This window comes from Pipistrellus kuhlii, unplaced genomic scaffold (genome assembly GCF_014108245.1).
Source record: "Pipistrellus kuhlii isolate mPipKuh1 unplaced genomic scaffold, mPipKuh1.p scaffold_m20_p_6, whole genome shotgun sequence".
NCBI classification, from domain to species: domain Eukaryota; kingdom Metazoa; phylum Chordata; class Mammalia; order Chiroptera; family Vespertilionidae; genus Pipistrellus; species Pipistrellus kuhlii.
The window spans coordinates 43,251,276-43,272,207 of record NW_023425562.1 but is presented as its reverse complement, the minus strand read 5'-3'; the positions used below and the strand labels follow the sequence as shown (position 1 = coordinate 43,272,207).

At 37.0% G+C, this 20,932-nt stretch overlaps 1 protein-coding gene across 2 annotated transcripts; it reads left to right on the top strand.

The window, feature by feature from the left end:
- Positions 1–8,403: 8,403 nt before the first annotated feature.
- SERPINB2 (serpin family B member 2) lies at positions 8,404–20,582 on the top strand. Of its 2 annotated transcripts, XM_036417444.1 has the most exons (8): positions 8,404–8,562; positions 12,508–12,684; positions 14,454–14,570; positions 15,764–15,892; positions 16,388–16,505; positions 18,372–18,514; positions 19,100–19,264; positions 19,627–20,582. In XM_036417444.1, the coding sequence occupies exons 2-8, from the start codon at positions 12,517–12,519 to the stop codon at positions 20,029–20,031; spliced, it is 1,245 nt and encodes a 414-aa protein (XP_036273337.1). In that variant the 5' UTR covers positions 8,404–8,562; positions 12,508–12,516; the 3' UTR covers positions 20,032–20,582. The 2 variants fall into 2 exon arrangements, with proteins under 2 accessions (XP_036273337.1, XP_036273338.1); XM_036417445.1 differs by lacking the exon at positions 15,764–15,892.
- Positions 20,583–20,932: the final 350 nt, after the last annotated feature.

Genomic DNA, 20,932 nt, shown 5'->3' with positions numbered 1-20,932 from the left:
TTTTGACCAGTAGACAAGTGGGAAGTAGATGAGAATAAATGTCTTGGAAAATGATGGGGAGGTGATTTGTCTATTATAGGACCTATTGAAACTAGAGTGGCATGGGCCGTCAAATGGGATGTCCACTACCAACAGGCTAGATTTGGCAATCCCAAGGTTGGGGGAGAGGTCAAGGCTGGAGATAGAGTGGTAGGAACCATTCTTGTCTTTTTTTCTTTCCTCCTTCCCAGTCACTCACACATCATATTTCCATTTCCTTATTCCTGCTTATACATTCCATGGATTATGACTAATTAACAGGGGAATAACTGAGTGATAATCTTTTCTCCCTCCTCCTCATTTTTATACCAGCCTAAATAAGGCTGTCATGATTTGAATACAATGCAAATTCTTTTGTCCAACCCTGTGATAAAATGCACCACCAGCTTACCATTCTAATTTTTTCTTTGACATTTCCTTCCTATAAATCAAGGGATCCTCCCAGTCATTTTAAATGGAACCAATTCTGAAGTCTGTGTATGAATCATGTGTATATTTAGTAGTGAGTGTGGATTGGTCTCTGGTCTTTTATCTACTCTTAATGTCAAAACAACCACAACACAGAAATCTTTAAAAGGGTAAAAAGAAGTAATTGGCATATAGATTTGGAATGTATTCTATGACTATGTGGTTTTATGTTCACCTTAGTATGTTTCATGAAAGTTAACATTAAAATGTGTTACTTTAATGCGTCATACAGTATTGGCAGAGAATATATTAGAGAAGAGAGTGACTGAATTAAGACTTGTTAAATTCTACAATAATCCACTTATCCACACATAATCCAAGAATAATAGAAAGTTGGATGATGCTCCCATTGTGGTTATGAGTCCAATGGTATATCATTAGACTCAGGAAGGAAATGTGTCACTGGAAGCATAGAGTTTCACCTGGAGTGTATGAAGGGTGAATTCATGATTCACAATGCATTCTGAAGTTGTTCTGAAAATGTCATTTCTCTTTGCGTGCTTTTGGCATGACAAGTTTTAGAATGGCAATTGGTTTTTTTCAAGTGCTGACTCACAGAACACTGGGTATTTGTTCCCACAGTCTACTGACTGTGGCATCTATGTTGGGGTTATCACTTGGCAACAAGATAAATATCTGAGGTGTTAACACTCCCTAGCAAAGCTTGTTTCATGTGCAAACTTTCTCACACTCATGCCTGGCCCTTGGCAATAGCTGAAAGTAGGAGAGGTTTGTTTTTTGTTTCCCTGGATTCTGGGACTGACCCTCTCTGGGGCCCACTCTCATTTAGAGCCTTATTCTTTTGCTTATCCTCTTCTCACATGCTGCAACTGCTTCCTGGACCACTCTGCCTCCACTCCATCAAAATCCTCTCTGCAAGAACTTAAATACATGTGTTATTTTCCCAGTCATTAACGTATCAAGTTTTATTGCTAATTATAAAAGACTAGAGGCCTATTGCAAGAATTTGTGCACCAGTGGGGTCCCTTGGCCCAGCCTGTAGAATTGGGTCAAACTGGCTCTCTGTTATCCCCTGAGATGGTACTGGCCAGGCCAAGGGACCCCACCAGTACACGATGGGGGGGCGGGGGGACGGACATGGGAGGTTGGCCAGTTGGGGAGAGAGACAGAAGGAGAGCTCCAGGGCGTGTCCTGCCCATCTCACTCAGTCCTGATTCAGCTGGACCCCAGCAGCAAGCTAATCTACCAGTCATCTAGAGCATCTGCCCCCTGGTGGTCAGTGCATGTTATAGTGAATGGTTGGGAAGCCTTAGCATATCATTAGTATATTATGTTTTGATTGATTGAATGGATTACCGGATAACTGACACTTAGTATATTAAGTTTTTATTATAAAAGATGTTTATACTCTGATAAAGATATTTTGAAAAGTATACTAGTATTATGGAGGCTGTCTTAGTCAAAGAGACCCAAAATTCACACAATTGAGGTGACTACCTTCACATACATTTGGTTCTGCTCAAAGCAACAGCTATTTAAATTTCTAGAGCAAACCATGCTACTTCAATACTATGGCTAATTAGCATTAGTGATTTTTGTTATATATAAATAGTATTTTAATATATTTAACTGAAAGTCATAAGATTAAATGAAATTTTATGTCAAAACAAAAATTCCTCTTAGACTTACAATTAATGGAATTTTATGTCAAAACAAAAATTCCTCTTAGACCTACAATTACTGGTATGTCATGCTTTAGTGGTGACATTTCAGTAGTGACATTACTGCTGATGTACAGTGATACATTTTAAAAATTTGCATATTTGACATCTACCAGTAAATGGTATGTAAAGGGTAATTATGGAAGTACCCATGGTTTCTCATTCAAAGTGGAGATAGTAGAAATACGTTGCAATATGCTGAACATAAGTAAGTCATTTAGCAAACATTTAGTGAGCACTCATCATGAACCAAGAGCCTGTCCCGGTCATTGAGAAAGACTATTGTGGTTGTGGAACTCATGGTGCTTACCATCTAGAAGTGAGATAGACACTAAATAGTGAATTGTACAGGCTATTCAATCATAGTTGGATAGGAGTTTCAGAGAAAATGCACAGTGTATGCCATCTCCAAATTAGAATATTAGAACTTTACTCATAAAGTTCTTTTTACATTTGGGGTATTATTTCTTCTTTATGTATGATTTATTGCAGTGCTCCTGGGAAGAGAATAAACACCTACCATAAATATAGTACTTAGATAAGCAATGCCTATTTATTATGGAAAATGTGGGAAATTTTTTGAAGTATAAAGAAAATAATGGTAACTATCTATAAAGTTACTACCTAGCAATAACCACTATTTACATTTTGATGTATTTCCTTCAAGTCATATTTCTGCACATATTTTATTTATATAGTTGAGACATACTGCATATATAATTCTATATCCAATTTTCCACTTAAGATTACATTTTCCTAGAGGATAAGAAAATGAGAAGGTGAAAGACATTTAAAATATTTTTTTATTGATTTCAGAGAGGAAGGGAGAGGGAGAGAGAGATAGAAACATCAATGGTGATAGAGGATCATTGATAGGCTGCTTCCTGCACACCCCCTAGTGGGGACCAATCTGGCATCCCAGGCATGTGTCCTGACTGGGAATTGAACTGTAACCTCCTAGTTCATAGGTTGATGCCTAACTACTCAACTGCACTCGCTGGGCAGGTGAAAGACATTTTATTTTACTATTTTCAACTTCTTTAGAAGTTTCCCTAAAACTGTAGCATATACTATTTTAGGTCATTTAATAGACCTTTATCTAGGGACTCTACAATAACTGGACTCTTTCTTCTAGTTGATTACTGATGAGTCATTGCAGTGATCTCCTAAGAGGTGTCTCAACCTTTGTTCCTCCTCTCCCAGACTTTCCAGATTTTTCTTCTTGAAACACTACTTTTTATAAGTTACTTCCCTTCTCCAGAGATTGCAGTAGGTGGGTTTTGGATTAGATCTCAACTCAGTCTGAAATCACAGTGCCCCTGTAAGATATTATCTGTTCCTTTTCCTCTCTCTTATAATGCTGGTTCTCCTCAGACAGCCACTCAATGATCTTTCCTTCCCACTTGTATAATTTCAGGGTCTTCTCCTTTCAATATTCATTTTACTTCACTATCTCAACCCTTTTTGAGGTCCTAACACACATTTCTCAATCTTTTTCCCTCTTTACTATGGCACACACCATTGGTGCCACTTATTTGGGCTCCTAATCAAATATTGTCTTTTACAACTTTCTCCAATTGTTTGCTGTGCAAGAATTTTTTTCTTCTGCTGAACTCATAAAATTTCTCTAATGGATACAGGAAGACAACTCCTACCTCTGGTCAACAACCTTCCCTCTGTCATACCAGATAACACTAGGGAGCACTTAATGTATGAAAGATAATATGTTAACTACTTAATAGACATTATCTCATCTATTCTTCACAAAGGTCTGTGTCATTTAAGAATAATTTGGCTGCAGATGATAGAGGATCTAAGGTGTCTAACAATGCCTAGACAATACAAACTTATTATTTCTTATCTCATGTAATGAGAACAAAAACTGGGGGTGGGTGGTTTCCATTTTGGCTTAGGAGTTCTCTGATGTCAGGGCTCTGGTTTGGCATGTCTTCAAATACCTCCCCCTTCCTCTGTTGTTGCAATATGGCTGTAGCATCTCCAACATCACAACTCAGACAACCATGCTCAAGGTCAGGTAGGAAGAGAAGGAAAGATTCTCTTTGCATGTATATCTCTTATAGGAAAGGAAAATTTCCCAAAACATTCCCCAGCAGACTTCATCCACATATCATTAACCATACCAGATTATAAAGTCATCCCCTAGAACAGAAACTAGGTCCTCTTTTCTCAGTATCAAGAAATCTCATAATAATATTTAGACAAAATCAGGAGGAACGATAGCAAATATAGATTGTTTTTGTGTAGTCAATGAATGGTACCAGTCATATAGTATTTTAGAAAATTAAAGCTCAGAAACGTAGAGAAATCAGTGCAGGATCATATAACTAAAAAGCTGGGGAAAGGGGAAGAGATTTCAAATAAAATTTTCTGAGTCTCTCAGAGTCCACATCTTTGCTCATCACAGTTTAGGGCCCTTATAACAAGCTTTAACACCTTATTCAATTCATCAAAAAACATTTAGTAAGTACCCATTGATGCTCAGCACTCTTCTTTCTGCTGAAGGAGAAATAAGTATAGAATCTAGTTAGAGACAGATGCCCAACTGAGATGAAACAACTAGAATACACAAGGTTAATTAATTAATAATAACCCTAAAAGGTACAGTTCTATGTAGCAGGAGTTCACTGAGGATTGTAGAAGTGAGACTGGATTTCATGAAAGTTATGAGGTGTAAGATTAAGATCAGCAGGCAGATGGAATAATGATATTCCCTTTGAGAAGAAGAGCTAGAGTGAAGGAAGAAGATAGAAAAAGTAGAGCATGAAAAGTGAGTGAAACCAAGTTCCAGGCACATTCACAAAGTGTGGTTAAGAAACAGTTGAATAGATAGATCATATATATATTGCCAGTGGGAGTCCTCCAGGGGACTGAGATTGGTAAGGGAGAGAGACCTAGACCACCAAGCAATAGCAGAGAACTGACTGAGGACCAAGAGATATTAAAATTTGTAGGCAGCCATTGATTGTTCCACTGGTCTAACTAAGGAACTGAATTCTTGAAAGATCATTGTTGGGGGTGGACTTCCAGCTCCTTTTCTTTTTGAACCTGAGATCGTCCATCAATTAAACACTCAAATGCATCATATAATAAATAACATTTGGTCAATGATGGACAGCATACACAATGTTGGTCCCATAAGATTATAAATGGAGCTAAAAATTCCCAATATCTAGGGACATTGTAGCCATTGTAAAATAATTTCTCACATGTTTTATTGATGATGGTGTAAACAAGCCTACTGTGCTGCCAGTCATATAAAAGTATAGCACACACAGTTATGTACAATATACTTGATAATTGTATTAAACCTAAGTGGTAGAGCCTACTACCTCAGTTATATGGTATAGCCTATTACTTCTGTGCTACAAACCTATGCAAAACAACATGAGATTAAATCAAGCAGAAGAGAACTGCTTGTACTGGTTTATGTACTGATTATATTACTAGAGGTCAGGTTCACAAAATTTGTGCATGGGGCAAGAGGTCCCTCAGCTCAGCCTCTGCAATTTCTCTAATCTGGGACCCCTTGGGAAATGTCCAACTGCTGGTTTAGGCACCATCTAGCATGGTACCTAAACCAGCAGTCGGGCATCCCTCTTGCAATTCAGGACTGCTGGCTCCTAACAACTTGTCTGCCTACCAGCTTGATTACTGCCTAACCACTCCCCTGCTGGCCTCATGGCCCCCAACTGCTCTCCCCTGCTGGCCTGATTGCCCCTAACCACCTTTGCCTCGGTCCCCAACACTGTGGCTTTGTCCAGAAAGAAGTCAGACGGTAGGAAGATGTCTGGTCTCCTGGTCTAATTAGCATATTACCCTTTTATTAGTATAGATATTTTTATTGTTATTTTAAACTTTTATTCTTTATACTTAAAAAAAATGAAGTTTGGAATAAAACAGTGTGTTCTGTAACATCGCAGCAGCCTCATACATCCCATTTTTCTTAATTATATTATTTTCTCTTCTGCTTGATTTAATCTCATGTTGTTTTGCATAGGTTTGTAGCACAGAAGTAATAGGCTATACCATATAATTGAGGTAGTAGGCTATACCACTTAGGTTTGTGTAGGGTAGTTTATGATATTTGCACAATGATGAAATCGCCTAAAGATGCATTTCTCAGAACTTACCTCCATCATTAAGAGGCACGTGATTGTAATTTGGCTTTTGTTTGCCGGACAAAGTTTCTGAAGAACACACCTATGCCATTGTCCCTCTAACGATAATGAGGAGTTTGGGTTAAATAACTCCAGTGATTTTTAAATTTTTTTTTTAACTATTTATTTATTCGCTAGAGGCCCGATGCACAAAATCCGTGCAAGCGTATATCTTCCTTCCCCTGGTTGCCAGCACCAGCTTTCCTCTGGCAACCAGGATCTGGGCTTTCATCTGGCCCCAGCTTCTTCCGAAAAGACATCTTCTGGAATGATGTTCAGTCGAATTAGCATATTAACCTTTTATTATTATAGATATTTTGACTTTATCTTATTGTTGACAGTATTTACAGATGTCCCCCAATTTCCCTTTCTCCCAACCCCTGTCCTACTGAGGCTTTCACCACACTGTTTTCTGTGTCCATTGGTTATGCATATATGTATATGAGTTCTTTGATTAATCTCTTCTCGTACCCCACCCCCACCCCACCTTCCTGTCTGAGGTATGTCAGTCTGTTCTCCATGCCTCCCACTCACTTTTGACTGGAAACTCACACTAGCAAGATGAGGTAAGGATAAATCTGGCTCTATGGACCACAGCCAAACTGAGGACTCACAACGGACTCAAACCCACAGTCTTGGTTTCCCTGACACCTCAGATTGTCCACCCAGCTCTCCCTGCACAGGCATGGAGCTTCCCACGCGAACTGTGAAGAAGCATGGTGCCATTACTTCTCTTTATCCTACCTCTTTTGGGACTTCTTGAACATAAAAGTAAAGAGAATAGAAGTGAATCCATCTTTACAATGTGTTGCAAACACTTTTCAATAAGCTCTAACAGCATGAATATCTTTTAACTCAAATTATATTTTCATGCATATCTTTTATTTATTTTTGTTCCTCAAATTCATTTGGCTGGGTCTAAAAAAAAAATCTCCCAATTTTCTCAATCAAGTTTTTAATGTCACAATTTCTAATCAACATCCATTATTTACCTAGAGATAAAAGTCAATTAAATTATACCACAGATTTTCACTATTCAATAGATACAATCTATGTTCTAAAAAGGTCAAATGAAAAGAGTTTTGGGTGTGGCTGGTGACAGGGGATTAGAGTGGAACCCAGAATTATTTAGGAAATTATAGCTTGAGAAAAATGTAAGATTTTAAAATAGAGAATTTTTTTAAAAAAATATATTTTATTACCGAAACCGGTTTGGCTCAGTGGATAAAGCATCGGCCTGCAGACTGAAGGGTCCCGGGTTCGATTCCGGTCAAGGGCATGTACATTGGTTGCGGGCACATTCCTGGTGGAGGGTGTGCAAGAGGCAGCTGGTCGATGTTTCTCTCTCATCGACGTTTCTGGCTCTCTATCTCTCACCCTTCCTCTCTGTGAAAAATCAATAAAATATATATATAAATACTCATTGACATTTCTGGCTCTCTATCTCTCTCTCTTCCCCTCTTTGAAAAATCAATAAAATATATATATATTTTTATTGATTTTTCACAGAGAGGAAGGGTGAGAGATAGAGAGCCAGAAACGTCGATGAGAGAGAAACATCGACCAGCTGCCTCTTGCACACCCTCCACCAGGAATGTGCCCGCAACCAATGTACATGCCCTTGACCGGAATCGAACCCGGGACCTTTCAGTCTGCAGACCGATGCTCTACCACTGAGCCAAACCGGTTTCGGCTAAAATAGAGAATTTTTGAGAAAGATAGTAGTTTTCTTATTCTTCCTACGACCAAAAGACCCTTAAGGGATTGCTAGGAGCAAAATAAAGGATTCTATTGCCTTTGTATTGCAAAGAGTCCACAGTACACACCTGTGGAAAGTTAGAAGGGATATTGTTGAGCTTAGTTCTATCCTTAAATTCAGGTATAGAGCAGGGCCCTTTAAACTGAGGCTGACAGGCTTTAGCTAATGTTAACAGGCCATGAGTAGATATTGCCAAATTCATAAGTCTCTGTGTGACGTCATCTTCCCAACAAATTTCTGAAATGATGCCTTAGCAAACAAGCTCTTTCTGAGTAAAATGTTGAATCACTCAAAGGATACTGATTAGAAAGAGAGAGAGAAAAAAATTGCTCTGTGGGAGGGGCCATGCTTTATAAAACCAGTCATCACCATGTCTGAATTCTAACAACTCTTGGAGGACCGTTTCCTGTCAGACAGCACCTCAGAGAATAGCAAGGTATTTCCATGACCATCTCTATGAACTCTGGTTTCATTGTTTCTCTTCTCTCATTCTAGTGTTACTAATATAATGAAATTTAAAATGTGGGATGTTTTCAAAGGATGAGTAAAAATTTAGTGGTGCTTTCTTGTTTAGTTGTTTAACTGAAAATATTTTAGTGCAAAATTTGAAATATTATAGCCATTCAGCACTCCCAATAATGAATTCAGCAACAGAAGCTCTTTTGTAGCATGGCTATGATAGTTGTGTGTGTGTGTGTGTGTGTGTGTGTGTGTGTGTGTGTGTGTGTCTTGATCTTGAATCTCAGAAGCCAGCAAATGCCTATGTAACATTTAGTAAACCAAAATATACACTAAAGTTGTGATGTTAATTTTGTTGAGTAGGTTAGAATATGTAGATTCTTTAATAGCTAGTGTTTTGACACTGAATTTAATAAGAATAGCTAAGTTAATTAAAGTATATTCACTTAAGCAATTGAAAGTAATTTATCAATTGTACATACATATTTAAAAAATTAAAAGATGACTGAGTTTTTAATCTAAAATAATCAGAAATTAAGTAGCTTTCTGGGTTAGGTCAGATCAATACCAGAACATATCTATTGAACTTAGTTCCATACTTGGTCAATTTAGTGAAAGGGAAAAATCTGCCAAACTTGTTGTTGAATTCACTGAAGTAATAGTGCAAAAATAATTTTGTGCTCTGAAAACAGGCAATTATTCACTATGGAAGTCATCAAATACCAGAAACTGTTTTTTATTTTGTTTGTGTGTGTGGCAGGGAGAGGGGGCATTTGCTTTTTTTGAACAGGAAATTTCCTTGGAATTATTATTTTCTTTGTTCTTGAGGATTTTTGTGGTCAATTTCAAACTATTTGCATTGTGTAGTCACAAAATTTTTTGTTTTAAATGCCCCAGCAAGTTCAAATCTAATATCCAGTGCCAACATGAAGAGGTTCTGTGGTAGCGTGGCACCTCCCGAGTTCTTCATGGCCTGTGCCAAGTTTCAGTGGCACATTTGTCAACTTGTGTAGCAGGAACTGCCACAAACATCATGGGGCCCCGCCCTGCATGTGCTTTCCATCCTTCTTTTCAAGGATAATAGTAAACATGAATTATGAGCATAGCACTTAGGAGCTAATGAAGTTGTATAACTTACTCTTGTTAAGAAATTCACAACAGGTGCTACCTGTTCTGGGAGATGGTGCTATTTGATGTCACTTTGTGACTTTAATTTATATTGTTTTAGGCAGATTCCCACTCATATGTAAAATATGGAGTTGTCTGAGGGTCACAGACACTGTATATGTATGCCTTCAGAGATTTCTAAAACAATAAGCTTCTCAAGCCTTATGTAGGAAAAGCCCCCATCTTGCAATCAGAAGGCTGTGATTTAATTGAGGCTTCGAAACTGACTGGCTGTGCAATCTACATCTTCATATTTTCGTCTGTATAACAGGAATTATTATGCTTTGCTGGGGACAAAATTATGAAAATCAAACAAAACAACTCAGTTGAAGAAATTTGGTAACTGCAATGTAGATATTAGATATAATTTTCATGTTAAATGCAGTTAATTGTACATTATTTTAACAATAAAATTTTAATTTTTTTAAAAATAGGTAAATGCATTGGGGATCGTTTAATTTTGTCCTTATCTCTTTTCCCCCCCCACACACACACTTAAAATCCTAACTTGGTATTAATAGCTCTCTCTGATAGTTTCTCTTGATATTTAAATTTTGTTAGTGTCCAGGTGACCAACTATGTCCATTTTTATAAAAAATTGGCTACATTTACTTTTCTGGTTTTGACAACTTATTTGTTTTTCTTTTCACATGGGTTAAAGAAATTTTTTAAAAATTAATTATCAGTTCATTTCCAAAATATTGAGATATTTTACCAAAAAAATCTACCTAGTAAGATTATAAAGATACTTTAAAATCAGAAAACGGAAGAGGAAACACATTTCTGAGCCATTCAGATCTAATCTCAGTGATGAAGCAAGAGAAAAAATATAGTAACTACCTTTTACTTAAAAAGCCTTCTAGGAGCATTACAAACTTACAAACTTCCTCTTTTTATTTCCTCTTTCTAGCATTTCTTAAGTGTGAAACTTGCCTAAACTCTTTTTAAAAAATATATTTTTATTGATTTTAGAGAGGAGGGGAGAGTGATAGTACAGCCTCTGAGAGAGAATGATTGATCAGCTGCCTCCTGCATGCCCCTACTGGGGATTGAACCCACAACCCAGGCATATATCCTTGGCTGGAATCAAACCTGGGACCTTTCAGTCCACAGGCTGATGCTCTCTCCACTGAGCCAAACTGGCTAGGGCCTTGCCTAAACTCTTACACTGTAGAGTGAAGTTGAACAGCAACAGGTGAGGCAGTGTGGCACATTGGATAGAGTGGGTTTCTGAAACAGACCTAGGCTTGAATCCCTACATACATACTGTATGACCTTATACAAGTTAATTAACCCCTCTGAGCATCAAGATGGAACCTATACTCTCAATGAAGATCATAGTATCAGATAAAATGAGAAGAGGTGAGGGAGTTTCAGAGACAAGTTTTACTTAATTTACTATTTTGTCTCGATAACATACAATCAGGTGGTGTTTCAAATGAGAAATGTTGATACAAAGTGCAATCACCTTCTTAAAAAGAAATATCCATGACCCAAGTGTTCACATAAGACATCCATGGATGAGGCAGAGAAGTGAGTGCTGGCTCAGGTTGGGAAGCCCTGCTGAGTGAGCCTAGGTGAGAGCCACAGGGCATGCCTCAGCCTGTGGGCCTCCCAGCTCCTCCCCAGCTCTGGGAAACCACTTCCACAAGATGGTTTCCTGTGGAATAATGAGTGTCAGTGTTGTTCAGCATACATATATTTTGGTAATTGTAGGGTGTGTTATAAGCCATTATGAAAGCATAACATGCAGTCAGAGAGAAGACCATTGGCCAGTACCCACAGATACTCCCACACATCTGGGCGTGTCCAAGCATTTGGCTGCATGGGAAGGCTTTGGTCCTAGAAGGTGTGTCTGTTATTTTTCTTTCTCTCTTTCTTTCTTTATTTTATAATATATTTTATTGATTTTTCGCAGAGATGGTTGATCTGGTGAGTGTGTGTGTGTGTGTGTGTGTGTGTGTGATATCTAGGATCATTCCTACAGTGCTACCTTCACTGAAAGTATAGATTCCATCCTGATGCTCAGGGAGGTTAATTAACTTGTATAAGGTTACACAGTGTGTATGGCATTGACTTTGTTGCTAGCATGAGACATGAGAGGAAAGGAGCCTTTCCAGTACTCCCAATAATGAACTCAGTTGTGCCTGTGTGTGTGGTGTGTATTTGCAGGTGTATCATAAAGGTTGAGAGCATGACCCTGGAGGCCACCCATCTGACTTTAATTCCTAGTCAGGCGACATTGGTTACTTTTCTTATCTTCCTTCCTAAAAGAGGAATTAGAGTTTCCTTGTAGGATTTCAGTAAGTACAAAATGGCTAGTACAGGTAAAATATTTCGAACAGACTCTCTTTCATAGTAAGACTCAGTAAGAGCAATTTATTGTTATTGCTGTTATTATTATTATATGAAGTGTCACTATTCATCATTAAGACTGTTCACTACATCTCAGGATTGGCTGCAAAATTTGCAGCATCCAACACAAAAGGAAAATGTAGAGCCTATTGTTTAAACTTATTGAGAATTTCAAGATGGTAACATCACAGTCTTGCACGAAGCTTGGGGCCCATATGGCTGCATGGGTCACATGACCCTAATGCTGTCCCTGCTCTACTTCTTATTGTTTCATGAAGGCAGAACAGAGAGGAAGCCCCTACCCTGTGCAGAGTACAGCCTGTACTACACCTCTGATGACATCACCCAAAATGTTGTCTCATTTTTTAGAGCTGTGTTTTCTTCCTCACTTTCATTCTAGATTGAAACAATGGAAGACATTTATGTGGCAAACACAATTTTTGCCATCAATTTCTTCAAGCATCTGGCAAATACAAGCACCACCCAGAATCTCTTCTTCTCTCCATGGGGCATCTCATCCACCATGGTCATGGTCTACCTGGGTGCCAAAGGCAACACTGCAGACCAGATGGCAAAGGTAAGTTTCTGTTGAAGCTCCAAATAAGAACTGAATGATTCCTGAACCAAAGTGTAGAATTGCTCTGAGTATGGGCTTGCGATATCCTGACAATCTCAAGGTCAGCAATCATCACCTGCTATTACAACATTAGTTCCTTAGATTCAAATCTACAAAATAGGCAAATCATGAACCACTGACTGTAGATAGCAGAAGGCATATAGGAGTTTCTTCTATTGCAGGGCTGCAAGTGATAAATACTGACAACATCTTACATTATAATATTCTAATGTTTGAAAGTGTTCTGCATTCTTTATATCTCTTTTCTGTTTGTTGCTTATTAATGGAATTAATTACTCCTAATAGTTTTAAGGGAGTGTCACAAAAGAAAAGAATGTCCTAGAGCAGTGGTCACTACACTCTTAGAGACACAAGGAGAGCAATGTTGACTCATGTTATCAACCCCGTGAAATCATGTCAGCAAAATGAGGGCTGGCCTGATGGTCAGTCTTCAAAATCAAGATGGACAGGATGTCCAGCAGCTGGTTTCCTTCCTGAGCGAATGGACACAAGCTCAGCCAGGGGACGCTTTTACTGAGTCTAGGGCCTTAAAAATAGATTGGCTACTTCAATTGCACATTGCAATATTCCTATGGGATGAATTCAACACATTGAGAATTCACATGATCCTATTATCTTCTAGGTCAGTGACACAGACGAGATCATCCTATAATTAAAATTCTTTTACACACACATGTACATGAACATCAACATTGAATGCTCTGGTTTCTCACAGGCACATATTGTGCTTTCAGTCACACCAAAATGCCGCTGGCTGCTTTGGGGTTTCCCATGAGAATTGTACCTGAGTGTGTATATATCCTTCCCAAGTACACGATGACCCATTTAGAATGGACCTTGTTTGAAGGGTGAGAGTGTTGGCCAATGTCCTCGCAGGAGGAAAGGAATATAGCTGCATCCCGCCTATGTTTGTGGCAGTTAAAACATCAAGACTTACAACAAAACTCAATTTGCTCAACTCTGATGCCAGCAACATTTTGCAACCCTCCTTCCCCTTTATTTTCTTTGCCTTGAAAAAATAAAAACAGTAAACTGCACAACTTTAGAGCACATCAGGGTCTTAATTTTTTTAAAGTAAAGAAATCACTAGCACTCTGAGGCAATATATTTTGAGGGCATATGGTAAATAAAGTACTTTAAGTTGTTAAAATAAAGCCATTAATTTTGATAACAAAAGAAAATTAGCTTATGGGTTGCTCTGGGCACAAGACAGTTTCTCTGTACCTGGAAAGTGCTTAAGCACATGGGACTATGCCAAGATTTTAAATTATTTTTTTGTTATTCTGCTGTAAGTACAGGTTTTAAAATTCAAAAGCAAATTTGGTTAATTTCCTACTTAAAGCAAGAGGAGAAGCTCTTTGGTTTGGAGGAAGGAGCACAAACTTTGGGAATAAGACTTATCTGTGTTTAAAATGGTGGCTTTGCCAGAGTTTATGAGGTGTATGAATGAAGGCATTGAAGGTCTCAGAGCCTAGAGACTAATGAGTAGTACATATATTAGTATAAAATACATCATACTGATTCCTGTGAGGGAAATTTAAGTTGACTGACACATATTACATATAAAAAGTATCTGTGCTTGTATCCCATATACAATGATAGGGAACTAGACATCAGGCCACTAAGAGGTACCTGTTGGCAATGGTTTAAAAGTTAAGTAATTTATCAGGAAAATGTAATGCAATTATTCCCTCTAATTTCAATTGTAGGTGCTTCAGTTTAACAGTATTGGAGTCCCTGAAGTGACCCCAATGACCCCAGAGAATGACACCAGCTGTGAGCTCATGCAGCAGATGCAGGTCACTTATCCTGATGCTATTTTGAAGGTATCTGATTCATTCATTCATATTTCTTTTGTACTTTATTTCTAAAATCTATTTGTCTTAAAGTCATGACATTAGACTAAGAAGGAACTTGGTACAGAACCTTTCCACTTCCAGAAAAAAAAAGACTCAGAATCCTTAAGTAACTATTCTAGCTAAGGTTTCACTGCTAAAAAAAGGACAGAGCCAGAGCAGAATCCAAACTTCCTGACTTCTAGGCCAAGACTTTCTAAATTATGTCACAACACCCTGCCTCTAGTTGGGTTTGTGTAATTTATTCTAAAACTATGTTAGAGAGACTCCTAGGATACACAATGATGAATGCAGACTTCCAGTGGAGAAAGGATAAGGAGTGACAAATAGTTGAGGAATAAAGAAGGTCAGGCTCAATGAGTTCATAAGAAGCCAATGACCTTTATATATCCCCTGTATCTATCTATCTATCTATCTATCTATCTATCTATCTATCTATCTATCTATCCATCCATCCATCTATCTATCTCAGGTAGTCTGATATTTTTTCAGTACTCCAATCTTTAATTATCAGCTGTCCGGTTGAGTTATAGGAATGGACACAGATGTGTTCCTATTGGTAACTAACTTCCATAATTACACTCCTGAGAAAGATTATGTGGCTGTATCTCCCATAGTTTTTTGGCTATTACAGAGGGAATTGTGGGCTAAAGGAGGTGGAGAGGGCCCAGATACTATAGAGATCCAGCTGGGTCTCTGAAGACAGCTGTCAGCCACATGTCCATCATTCTGTTTACAAACTTTAGGTAAAGCTCTATGACACGTGACTGAATATTGCATTGTGAGTCCATCACCCGAAATCAAATAATCTCTTGCAAAGTAACATTTGTAAAGTAACACTTTAATATAAAAATTCTTTAGAGACTTTAAGGTTTACAAAACTATAGAAGGAGCCCCACTTTCTTCTAGGATGTTGCTTATTTCATGGTGAAATTCAATCTATGGGCAAAGTAATGGAACATACAGTAAAACATTATCTTATATGTTTTGTATCACATCCATATACAAAGTATTTGCTCAGATATTCCTCTTAAGTGCCAGAAAAAGTGTATGTTAATGCATTATTTTATTATTATATAGAAAAAACACCGTTGATTAAGAAATATCTTACTTAGCAGTCCCATGTTATATTATATAAAGAGGATCTGTCCTTTCTGTTCAAGGTACAAGCTGAAAACACAATCCATTCTGGCTTCCATGCTCTTATCTCTGCTATCAATGAGACCAAGGGGGGTTACATATTGGAAAGTGCCAATAAGCTGTTTGGAGAGAAGACTGCACAATTCAGGGAGGTAAGTACAGCCTGTTGTTGAAATGCAGGGGCCTAAACCTGCCGTGAGGTCACTTTTAAAGCTGTTCTGTAGGATTCATGCTTGTAGGGAAAGTCAGAATTGCACAGGGCTCCCTAAGGCTCTCTAAGGCTCCCCAAGGCCTTAGCAGTGTCCCTGTGTTCTTCCTGTTGGTGCTTCTCTACCTGCTGAGAAAGTAGAGAAGTCAGGATGAACACAACGGACTTCCAGAGTCACTATCTTCAAGGTCCACCTCCTTATTTGCTGTCTATAATGTGAACAATGCGGGAGGACAAATAGTATTGGGACTGGAGTATGGGGAAGGAGGTCCACTAAGTGCTTATAATCTGCACCATTTTCTTTTTTAGTCAATCTCTACCCCCACTGCACCCCAACCTCAGGCCCTCCAGTCTTGACAGGAAGCCCATAATTCACAATTGCACCAAGGCTTGTTCAGCATATATTCTATGTAACCTCCTGCACTTTTCTGCTTTAAAGGAATACATCCGACTCTCTAAGAAATATTACTCTACCGAACCCCAGGAAGTTGACTTCTTAGAATGTGCAGAAGGAGCCAGAAAAAAGATTAATTTCTGGGTTGAGACTCAAACAAAAGGTAAAACCAAGGAAACATTTTCTGTTCTTTCCACTTAGAAAATTGAATCTATTTTTTAAAACCATTCTTGAATTTAGTCCTTAATCCCTTAAAATTCATTCAACCCTAGTTATTTTGGTTAATGCAACCTTATTCTTATTTAGATTAGTGAGTGTTTTAATTGAGGGCTAGTAATAGAAGACGTGTTTAATACTCAAATAATTGGATTTTTGATATTACATTAAAATAGAATATGACAGATGGCAGATGTTTTCAAATATAGAAAACATCAGGATTGAAATAATTTTTGTGGCACTCCATCCACTGAGGACAAAAAACGACTGAAAAAAAAGGATTTTCTTAAATTCTTGGATTAAAACATCATTTCCAACAATAATTTTGTGTCTTGATTGCTTAGCTACCATAACGGGGGGAAAAAGCCCATGAACTAAATGTTATAGAATTTAAAATATTTTTGTCTCTGTGAAAGTAGTTGATCTATTTATATTACTTCTCCATTTCCATTCTGGATTTTTAAACCACTGTTCAAACTGCTGCCATAAAAGGGATGGGAAAAGTGAAGATTAAAGAAGTGAAAGTAAAAATGAAGTGCAAAATTAAAGACACTTGAATGTTATGTCTTTTGAGAAAAGCATAAATTTTCTCTTTAAGCATTGTGCCAAAAGGCTGTAAATAAATATCAATTGTATTGCTAAAATACCAAGGAGAAATTGGGGCTGATTGTTTTACCAAATTTTATAATAATTTGAGAGAATTTTCTGTTTTATTTCTTATGATCAAACACTAGTTTTGTCACATGCACCATAAAGTTAAATAAAACGTTAGTAGATTTCAAAGGAAATCAAGAATTTTAATTGCCTGGAGAATATTGAGTGGAGATATTGAGCAGATATATTGAACTGGTCAGAATACAGTGACCTTTTTGTTAGTCTTTTTTCTGTCAGTAGGACTGGAGGGTGGAGGACAGTGGAGACAGAATCCTAACTAGCTTACTAATATTGTAGTCTTGAGAAGATTATTAACATCTCACACAATGGTGTTCTTTTGTGTAAAATGGCACTCATATTCACCTAATAGAGTAGTTGTGAGGATTAAATAAAATAATATTTTTATAATGCAGAGAAATATTCACTATAATGTGCTATTTCTTAAACTACTTTAAAAAAAAAACTATCATGCTCAGATGTTTTCATTTCTGAGAACCTTCTCTAACTCACTCTGTTATTTCCTGCTCTTTTTTTGTCATAGTACTATGCATTATTTAGCTCTATTATATAATTTATCACACATTTTTTCAGAACTTACTTTGAATGTCATTCCATCAGGACATTCAGGACATTTCCTCCTTGCTCAGCTCATGAATCTGCATTACACTTTGTATAGGAAGAGTCTAAACTTCCAAAAAAAATTGTCTTGAGTGAATCAATGGGTCAGACCAGATCTAATAGGAGCACTATGTGACATAATGTTGAAAGACACTATTATCTTCCTTAAGAGACTATATTTCACTCCCAATGGAATTAAATAACTTTATGCAACTGTAAAATTTGAGAAAACAAAATAAAAGGAAGTAAAAATATCCACTGAAAATTTGATAGTAATTCTAAAATTTAAATGCATTACTTCTTCATTTTCCCTTGAATTTTGAAAACCTTCTGAGGAATTTGCTCTAATTTTTACTTATGCTTTAAATAAATCAAGAGGAAAACTTGATCTTGAAGATCAATATCTCTGTAGAGTTTACTAAATGTGTCTTCTGAGTTAAATGACAACACAAAAGATTCAAGTAATTATAGCAATTTCACAGTTTTTGATCATGAGACCTAAACAGACATCTTTTTATTTCTTTCCTTTTTTTCTTTGTAGGTCAAATTTCAAACTTGTTACCCAAAGGTTCTGTAGATTCAGACACTAGGATGGTCCTGGTGAATGCTGTCTACTTCAAAGGAAAATGGAAAACTCCATTTGAGAAGAAATTAAGTGGACTTTATCCTTTCCGTGTGAACTCGGTATGAGACAACAAGACAGATTTTCCTAACATATATTGTAGGGTCTTAGATAAGACAGAGAAAGAAAAAAATATAGACCACTTGTTAATGCACTACATGATGTGCTAGTTATAACTTATGGACATTGGATAGTTGATTAACTCTTTTGAGCTACTGAATACCACTCAGTAATTTTATGAGGCCATATGAGAAATGATGAAAAACCATGGGCTTTATTCTTAAATCCTAGACCCGAATGTAGGCTCTAACACTTATCTTCCATGAATTCCATTTTCTAATCAGCAAAACTTGGATAATAATAATATCAAACTCCAAGGGTTATTGTAAAGATTCAATGAGGTTTAGCAGAGTTTTTGGACTATGATAGGTACTAAACAAATGTTTTAGTATTATTATTATTGTCCATAATGGGTGTAGTCTTGAAAAAGGTAATACAATTAGAATATTGTATGCAGGCAATTTATTTTGTTGATTTAAAAATATATTTTTAAATACTAAAGCAGAACCCATTCTCTTTTATGTTAAATTGTAAATCTCTTGATGCATTAGTATTAACATTCATATTTTATTCTTTAATAACTTTAGACTCAGCGTAAATCTGTACAGATGATGTACTTGCATGAAAAACTGAACATTGGATACATAGAAGACCTAAAGGTTCAGATTCTAGAACTGCCATATGCTGGAGATGTCAGCATGTTCATATTGCTTCCAGATGGAATTGCTAATGTGTCTACTGGCTTAGAGTTGGTAAGCCATTCCAACTTTAGGTGTTTTAGACTTCTGGAACTAAACTTGCTTTTTATGATGAACATGTATACGCTTAGAAAATTATGTGCAATTTTTTTTCATGAATATGTGAATTGGTTGATAGCAAGTGTGGCTTGTCTCAACTTTCATTCATTTTATGTCAATACCTATTACCTATTACCTATTACCTATTACCTATTACCTTCTTGCAAAAACTTTACCTGTCTATTAAACTTTTATATCACTCACATTGTACAATAGTAACGTTAAAGTCACTGATTTTTAACATTACACTTAGAAGTTGTTTTCCTTTCTTTTCTAAGCACTCACTGCGTTTTTGTTTTTAATTTTTGGATTTGTAGCTGGAACGTGAGCTAACATATGACAATCTCAACAAGTGGATCAGCAAAGACACAATGGCAGAAGATGATGTTGAGGTGTATATCCCCCAGTTCAAATTAGAAGAGCGCTATGAACTCAAACCCATTCTGAGAAGCATGGGCATGAATGACGCCTTCGTCAAGGGCCAGGCCAACTTCTTAGGAATGTCAGAAGGAGAGGAACTGTTTCTCTCTGAAGTGTTTCACCAAGCCACTGTGGATGTCAATGAGGAGGGCACTGAAGCATCTGCTGGAACCGGGGCTATCATGTCAGGGAGAACCGGCCATGGAGGCCCACAGTTTGTGGCCGATCATCCTTTCCTCTTCTTTATAATGCACAAAACAGCTAAAACTATTCTCTTTTTTGGCAGATTTGTCTCACCCTAAAAGTGGAAGTTTCTGTTTCAGTACAGAATTTTGTAGCATGAGGTATAAGCCTCAGAATTGCTGTAATTACCAAAAATGTAGGGACTTTTTCTATGTGTTTCTAAACAATTTCTACTACACACTAAATATAAATACAGAACTAACCAGACAACTGTCAATCGTAACATTGCAACCCTATTAATTGGTTTCCTAAAATGGGATGATGTTGAATTTAGTTCTCTCTTATTCTTTGTTTATTTTATAGCAATAAGTTTTATTGTATTATTTATTATTTTATATAATTTTATTATTGTTAGCTGTCTATTTAATGTAGCTGATACAGAAAACAGGTGATCAGTTATGTTTCTTTCTAAGGAAGTACATTTATTGTTTTTGTGAGGAAGGATGAGTAGGTGTCTTTCCATCTCCTTCTATGATGAAAACCTAGAAGATTGCATTGAACAACAAGCAAATATATGTTATGTACATTTGTAACATTATATATCATATAGATGTGACTGTCAATGATGTAAGATTACAAATACACAATAAATAAATATGTTTCCACACAATCATTTGCTTGTTGCTATTTTATTAGATCTTTGGATCATAAGACTTGTTATAGTTTGATTCCCAAGACAGAATAAAGGAACCAAAGAGATAACCACCACTTTTACACAGAGCCCCACTCTTGGGATTGAATGTAGTTGTGTGAAAAATGGTTTAGGGCTGCCTTTTCAAGGCAGCAAAAGGTATAGCAATTCAGAGGAATAGTCAGCATTCTTTGGACACTGGTGTTTAAACCTCAAAAAATCGAGAATAAATGCCAAATCCAGTGGTTCATACATAGAATCAAGGTCACAGTTATTGATCTGATAATTCAAAGGAGTTATGATGGGTTGGTGGCAGAGCAGTAGTAGAA

Excerpts from the sequence above, each read along its gene's own strand:
- SERPINB2 (XM_036417444.1), top strand. The coding sequence starts at position 12,517 with ATGGAAGACATTTATGTGGCAAACACAATTTTTGCCATCAATTTCTTC. Across the intron at positions 12,685-14,453 it reads CTGCAGACCAGATGGCAAAG|GTGCTTCAGTTTAACAGTAT; the intron begins GTAAGTTTCTGT and ends TTTCAATTGTAG. Across the intron at positions 15,893-16,387 it reads AGACTGCACAATTCAGGGAG|GAATACATCCGACTCTCTAA; the intron begins GTAAGTACAGCC and ends TCTGCTTTAAAG.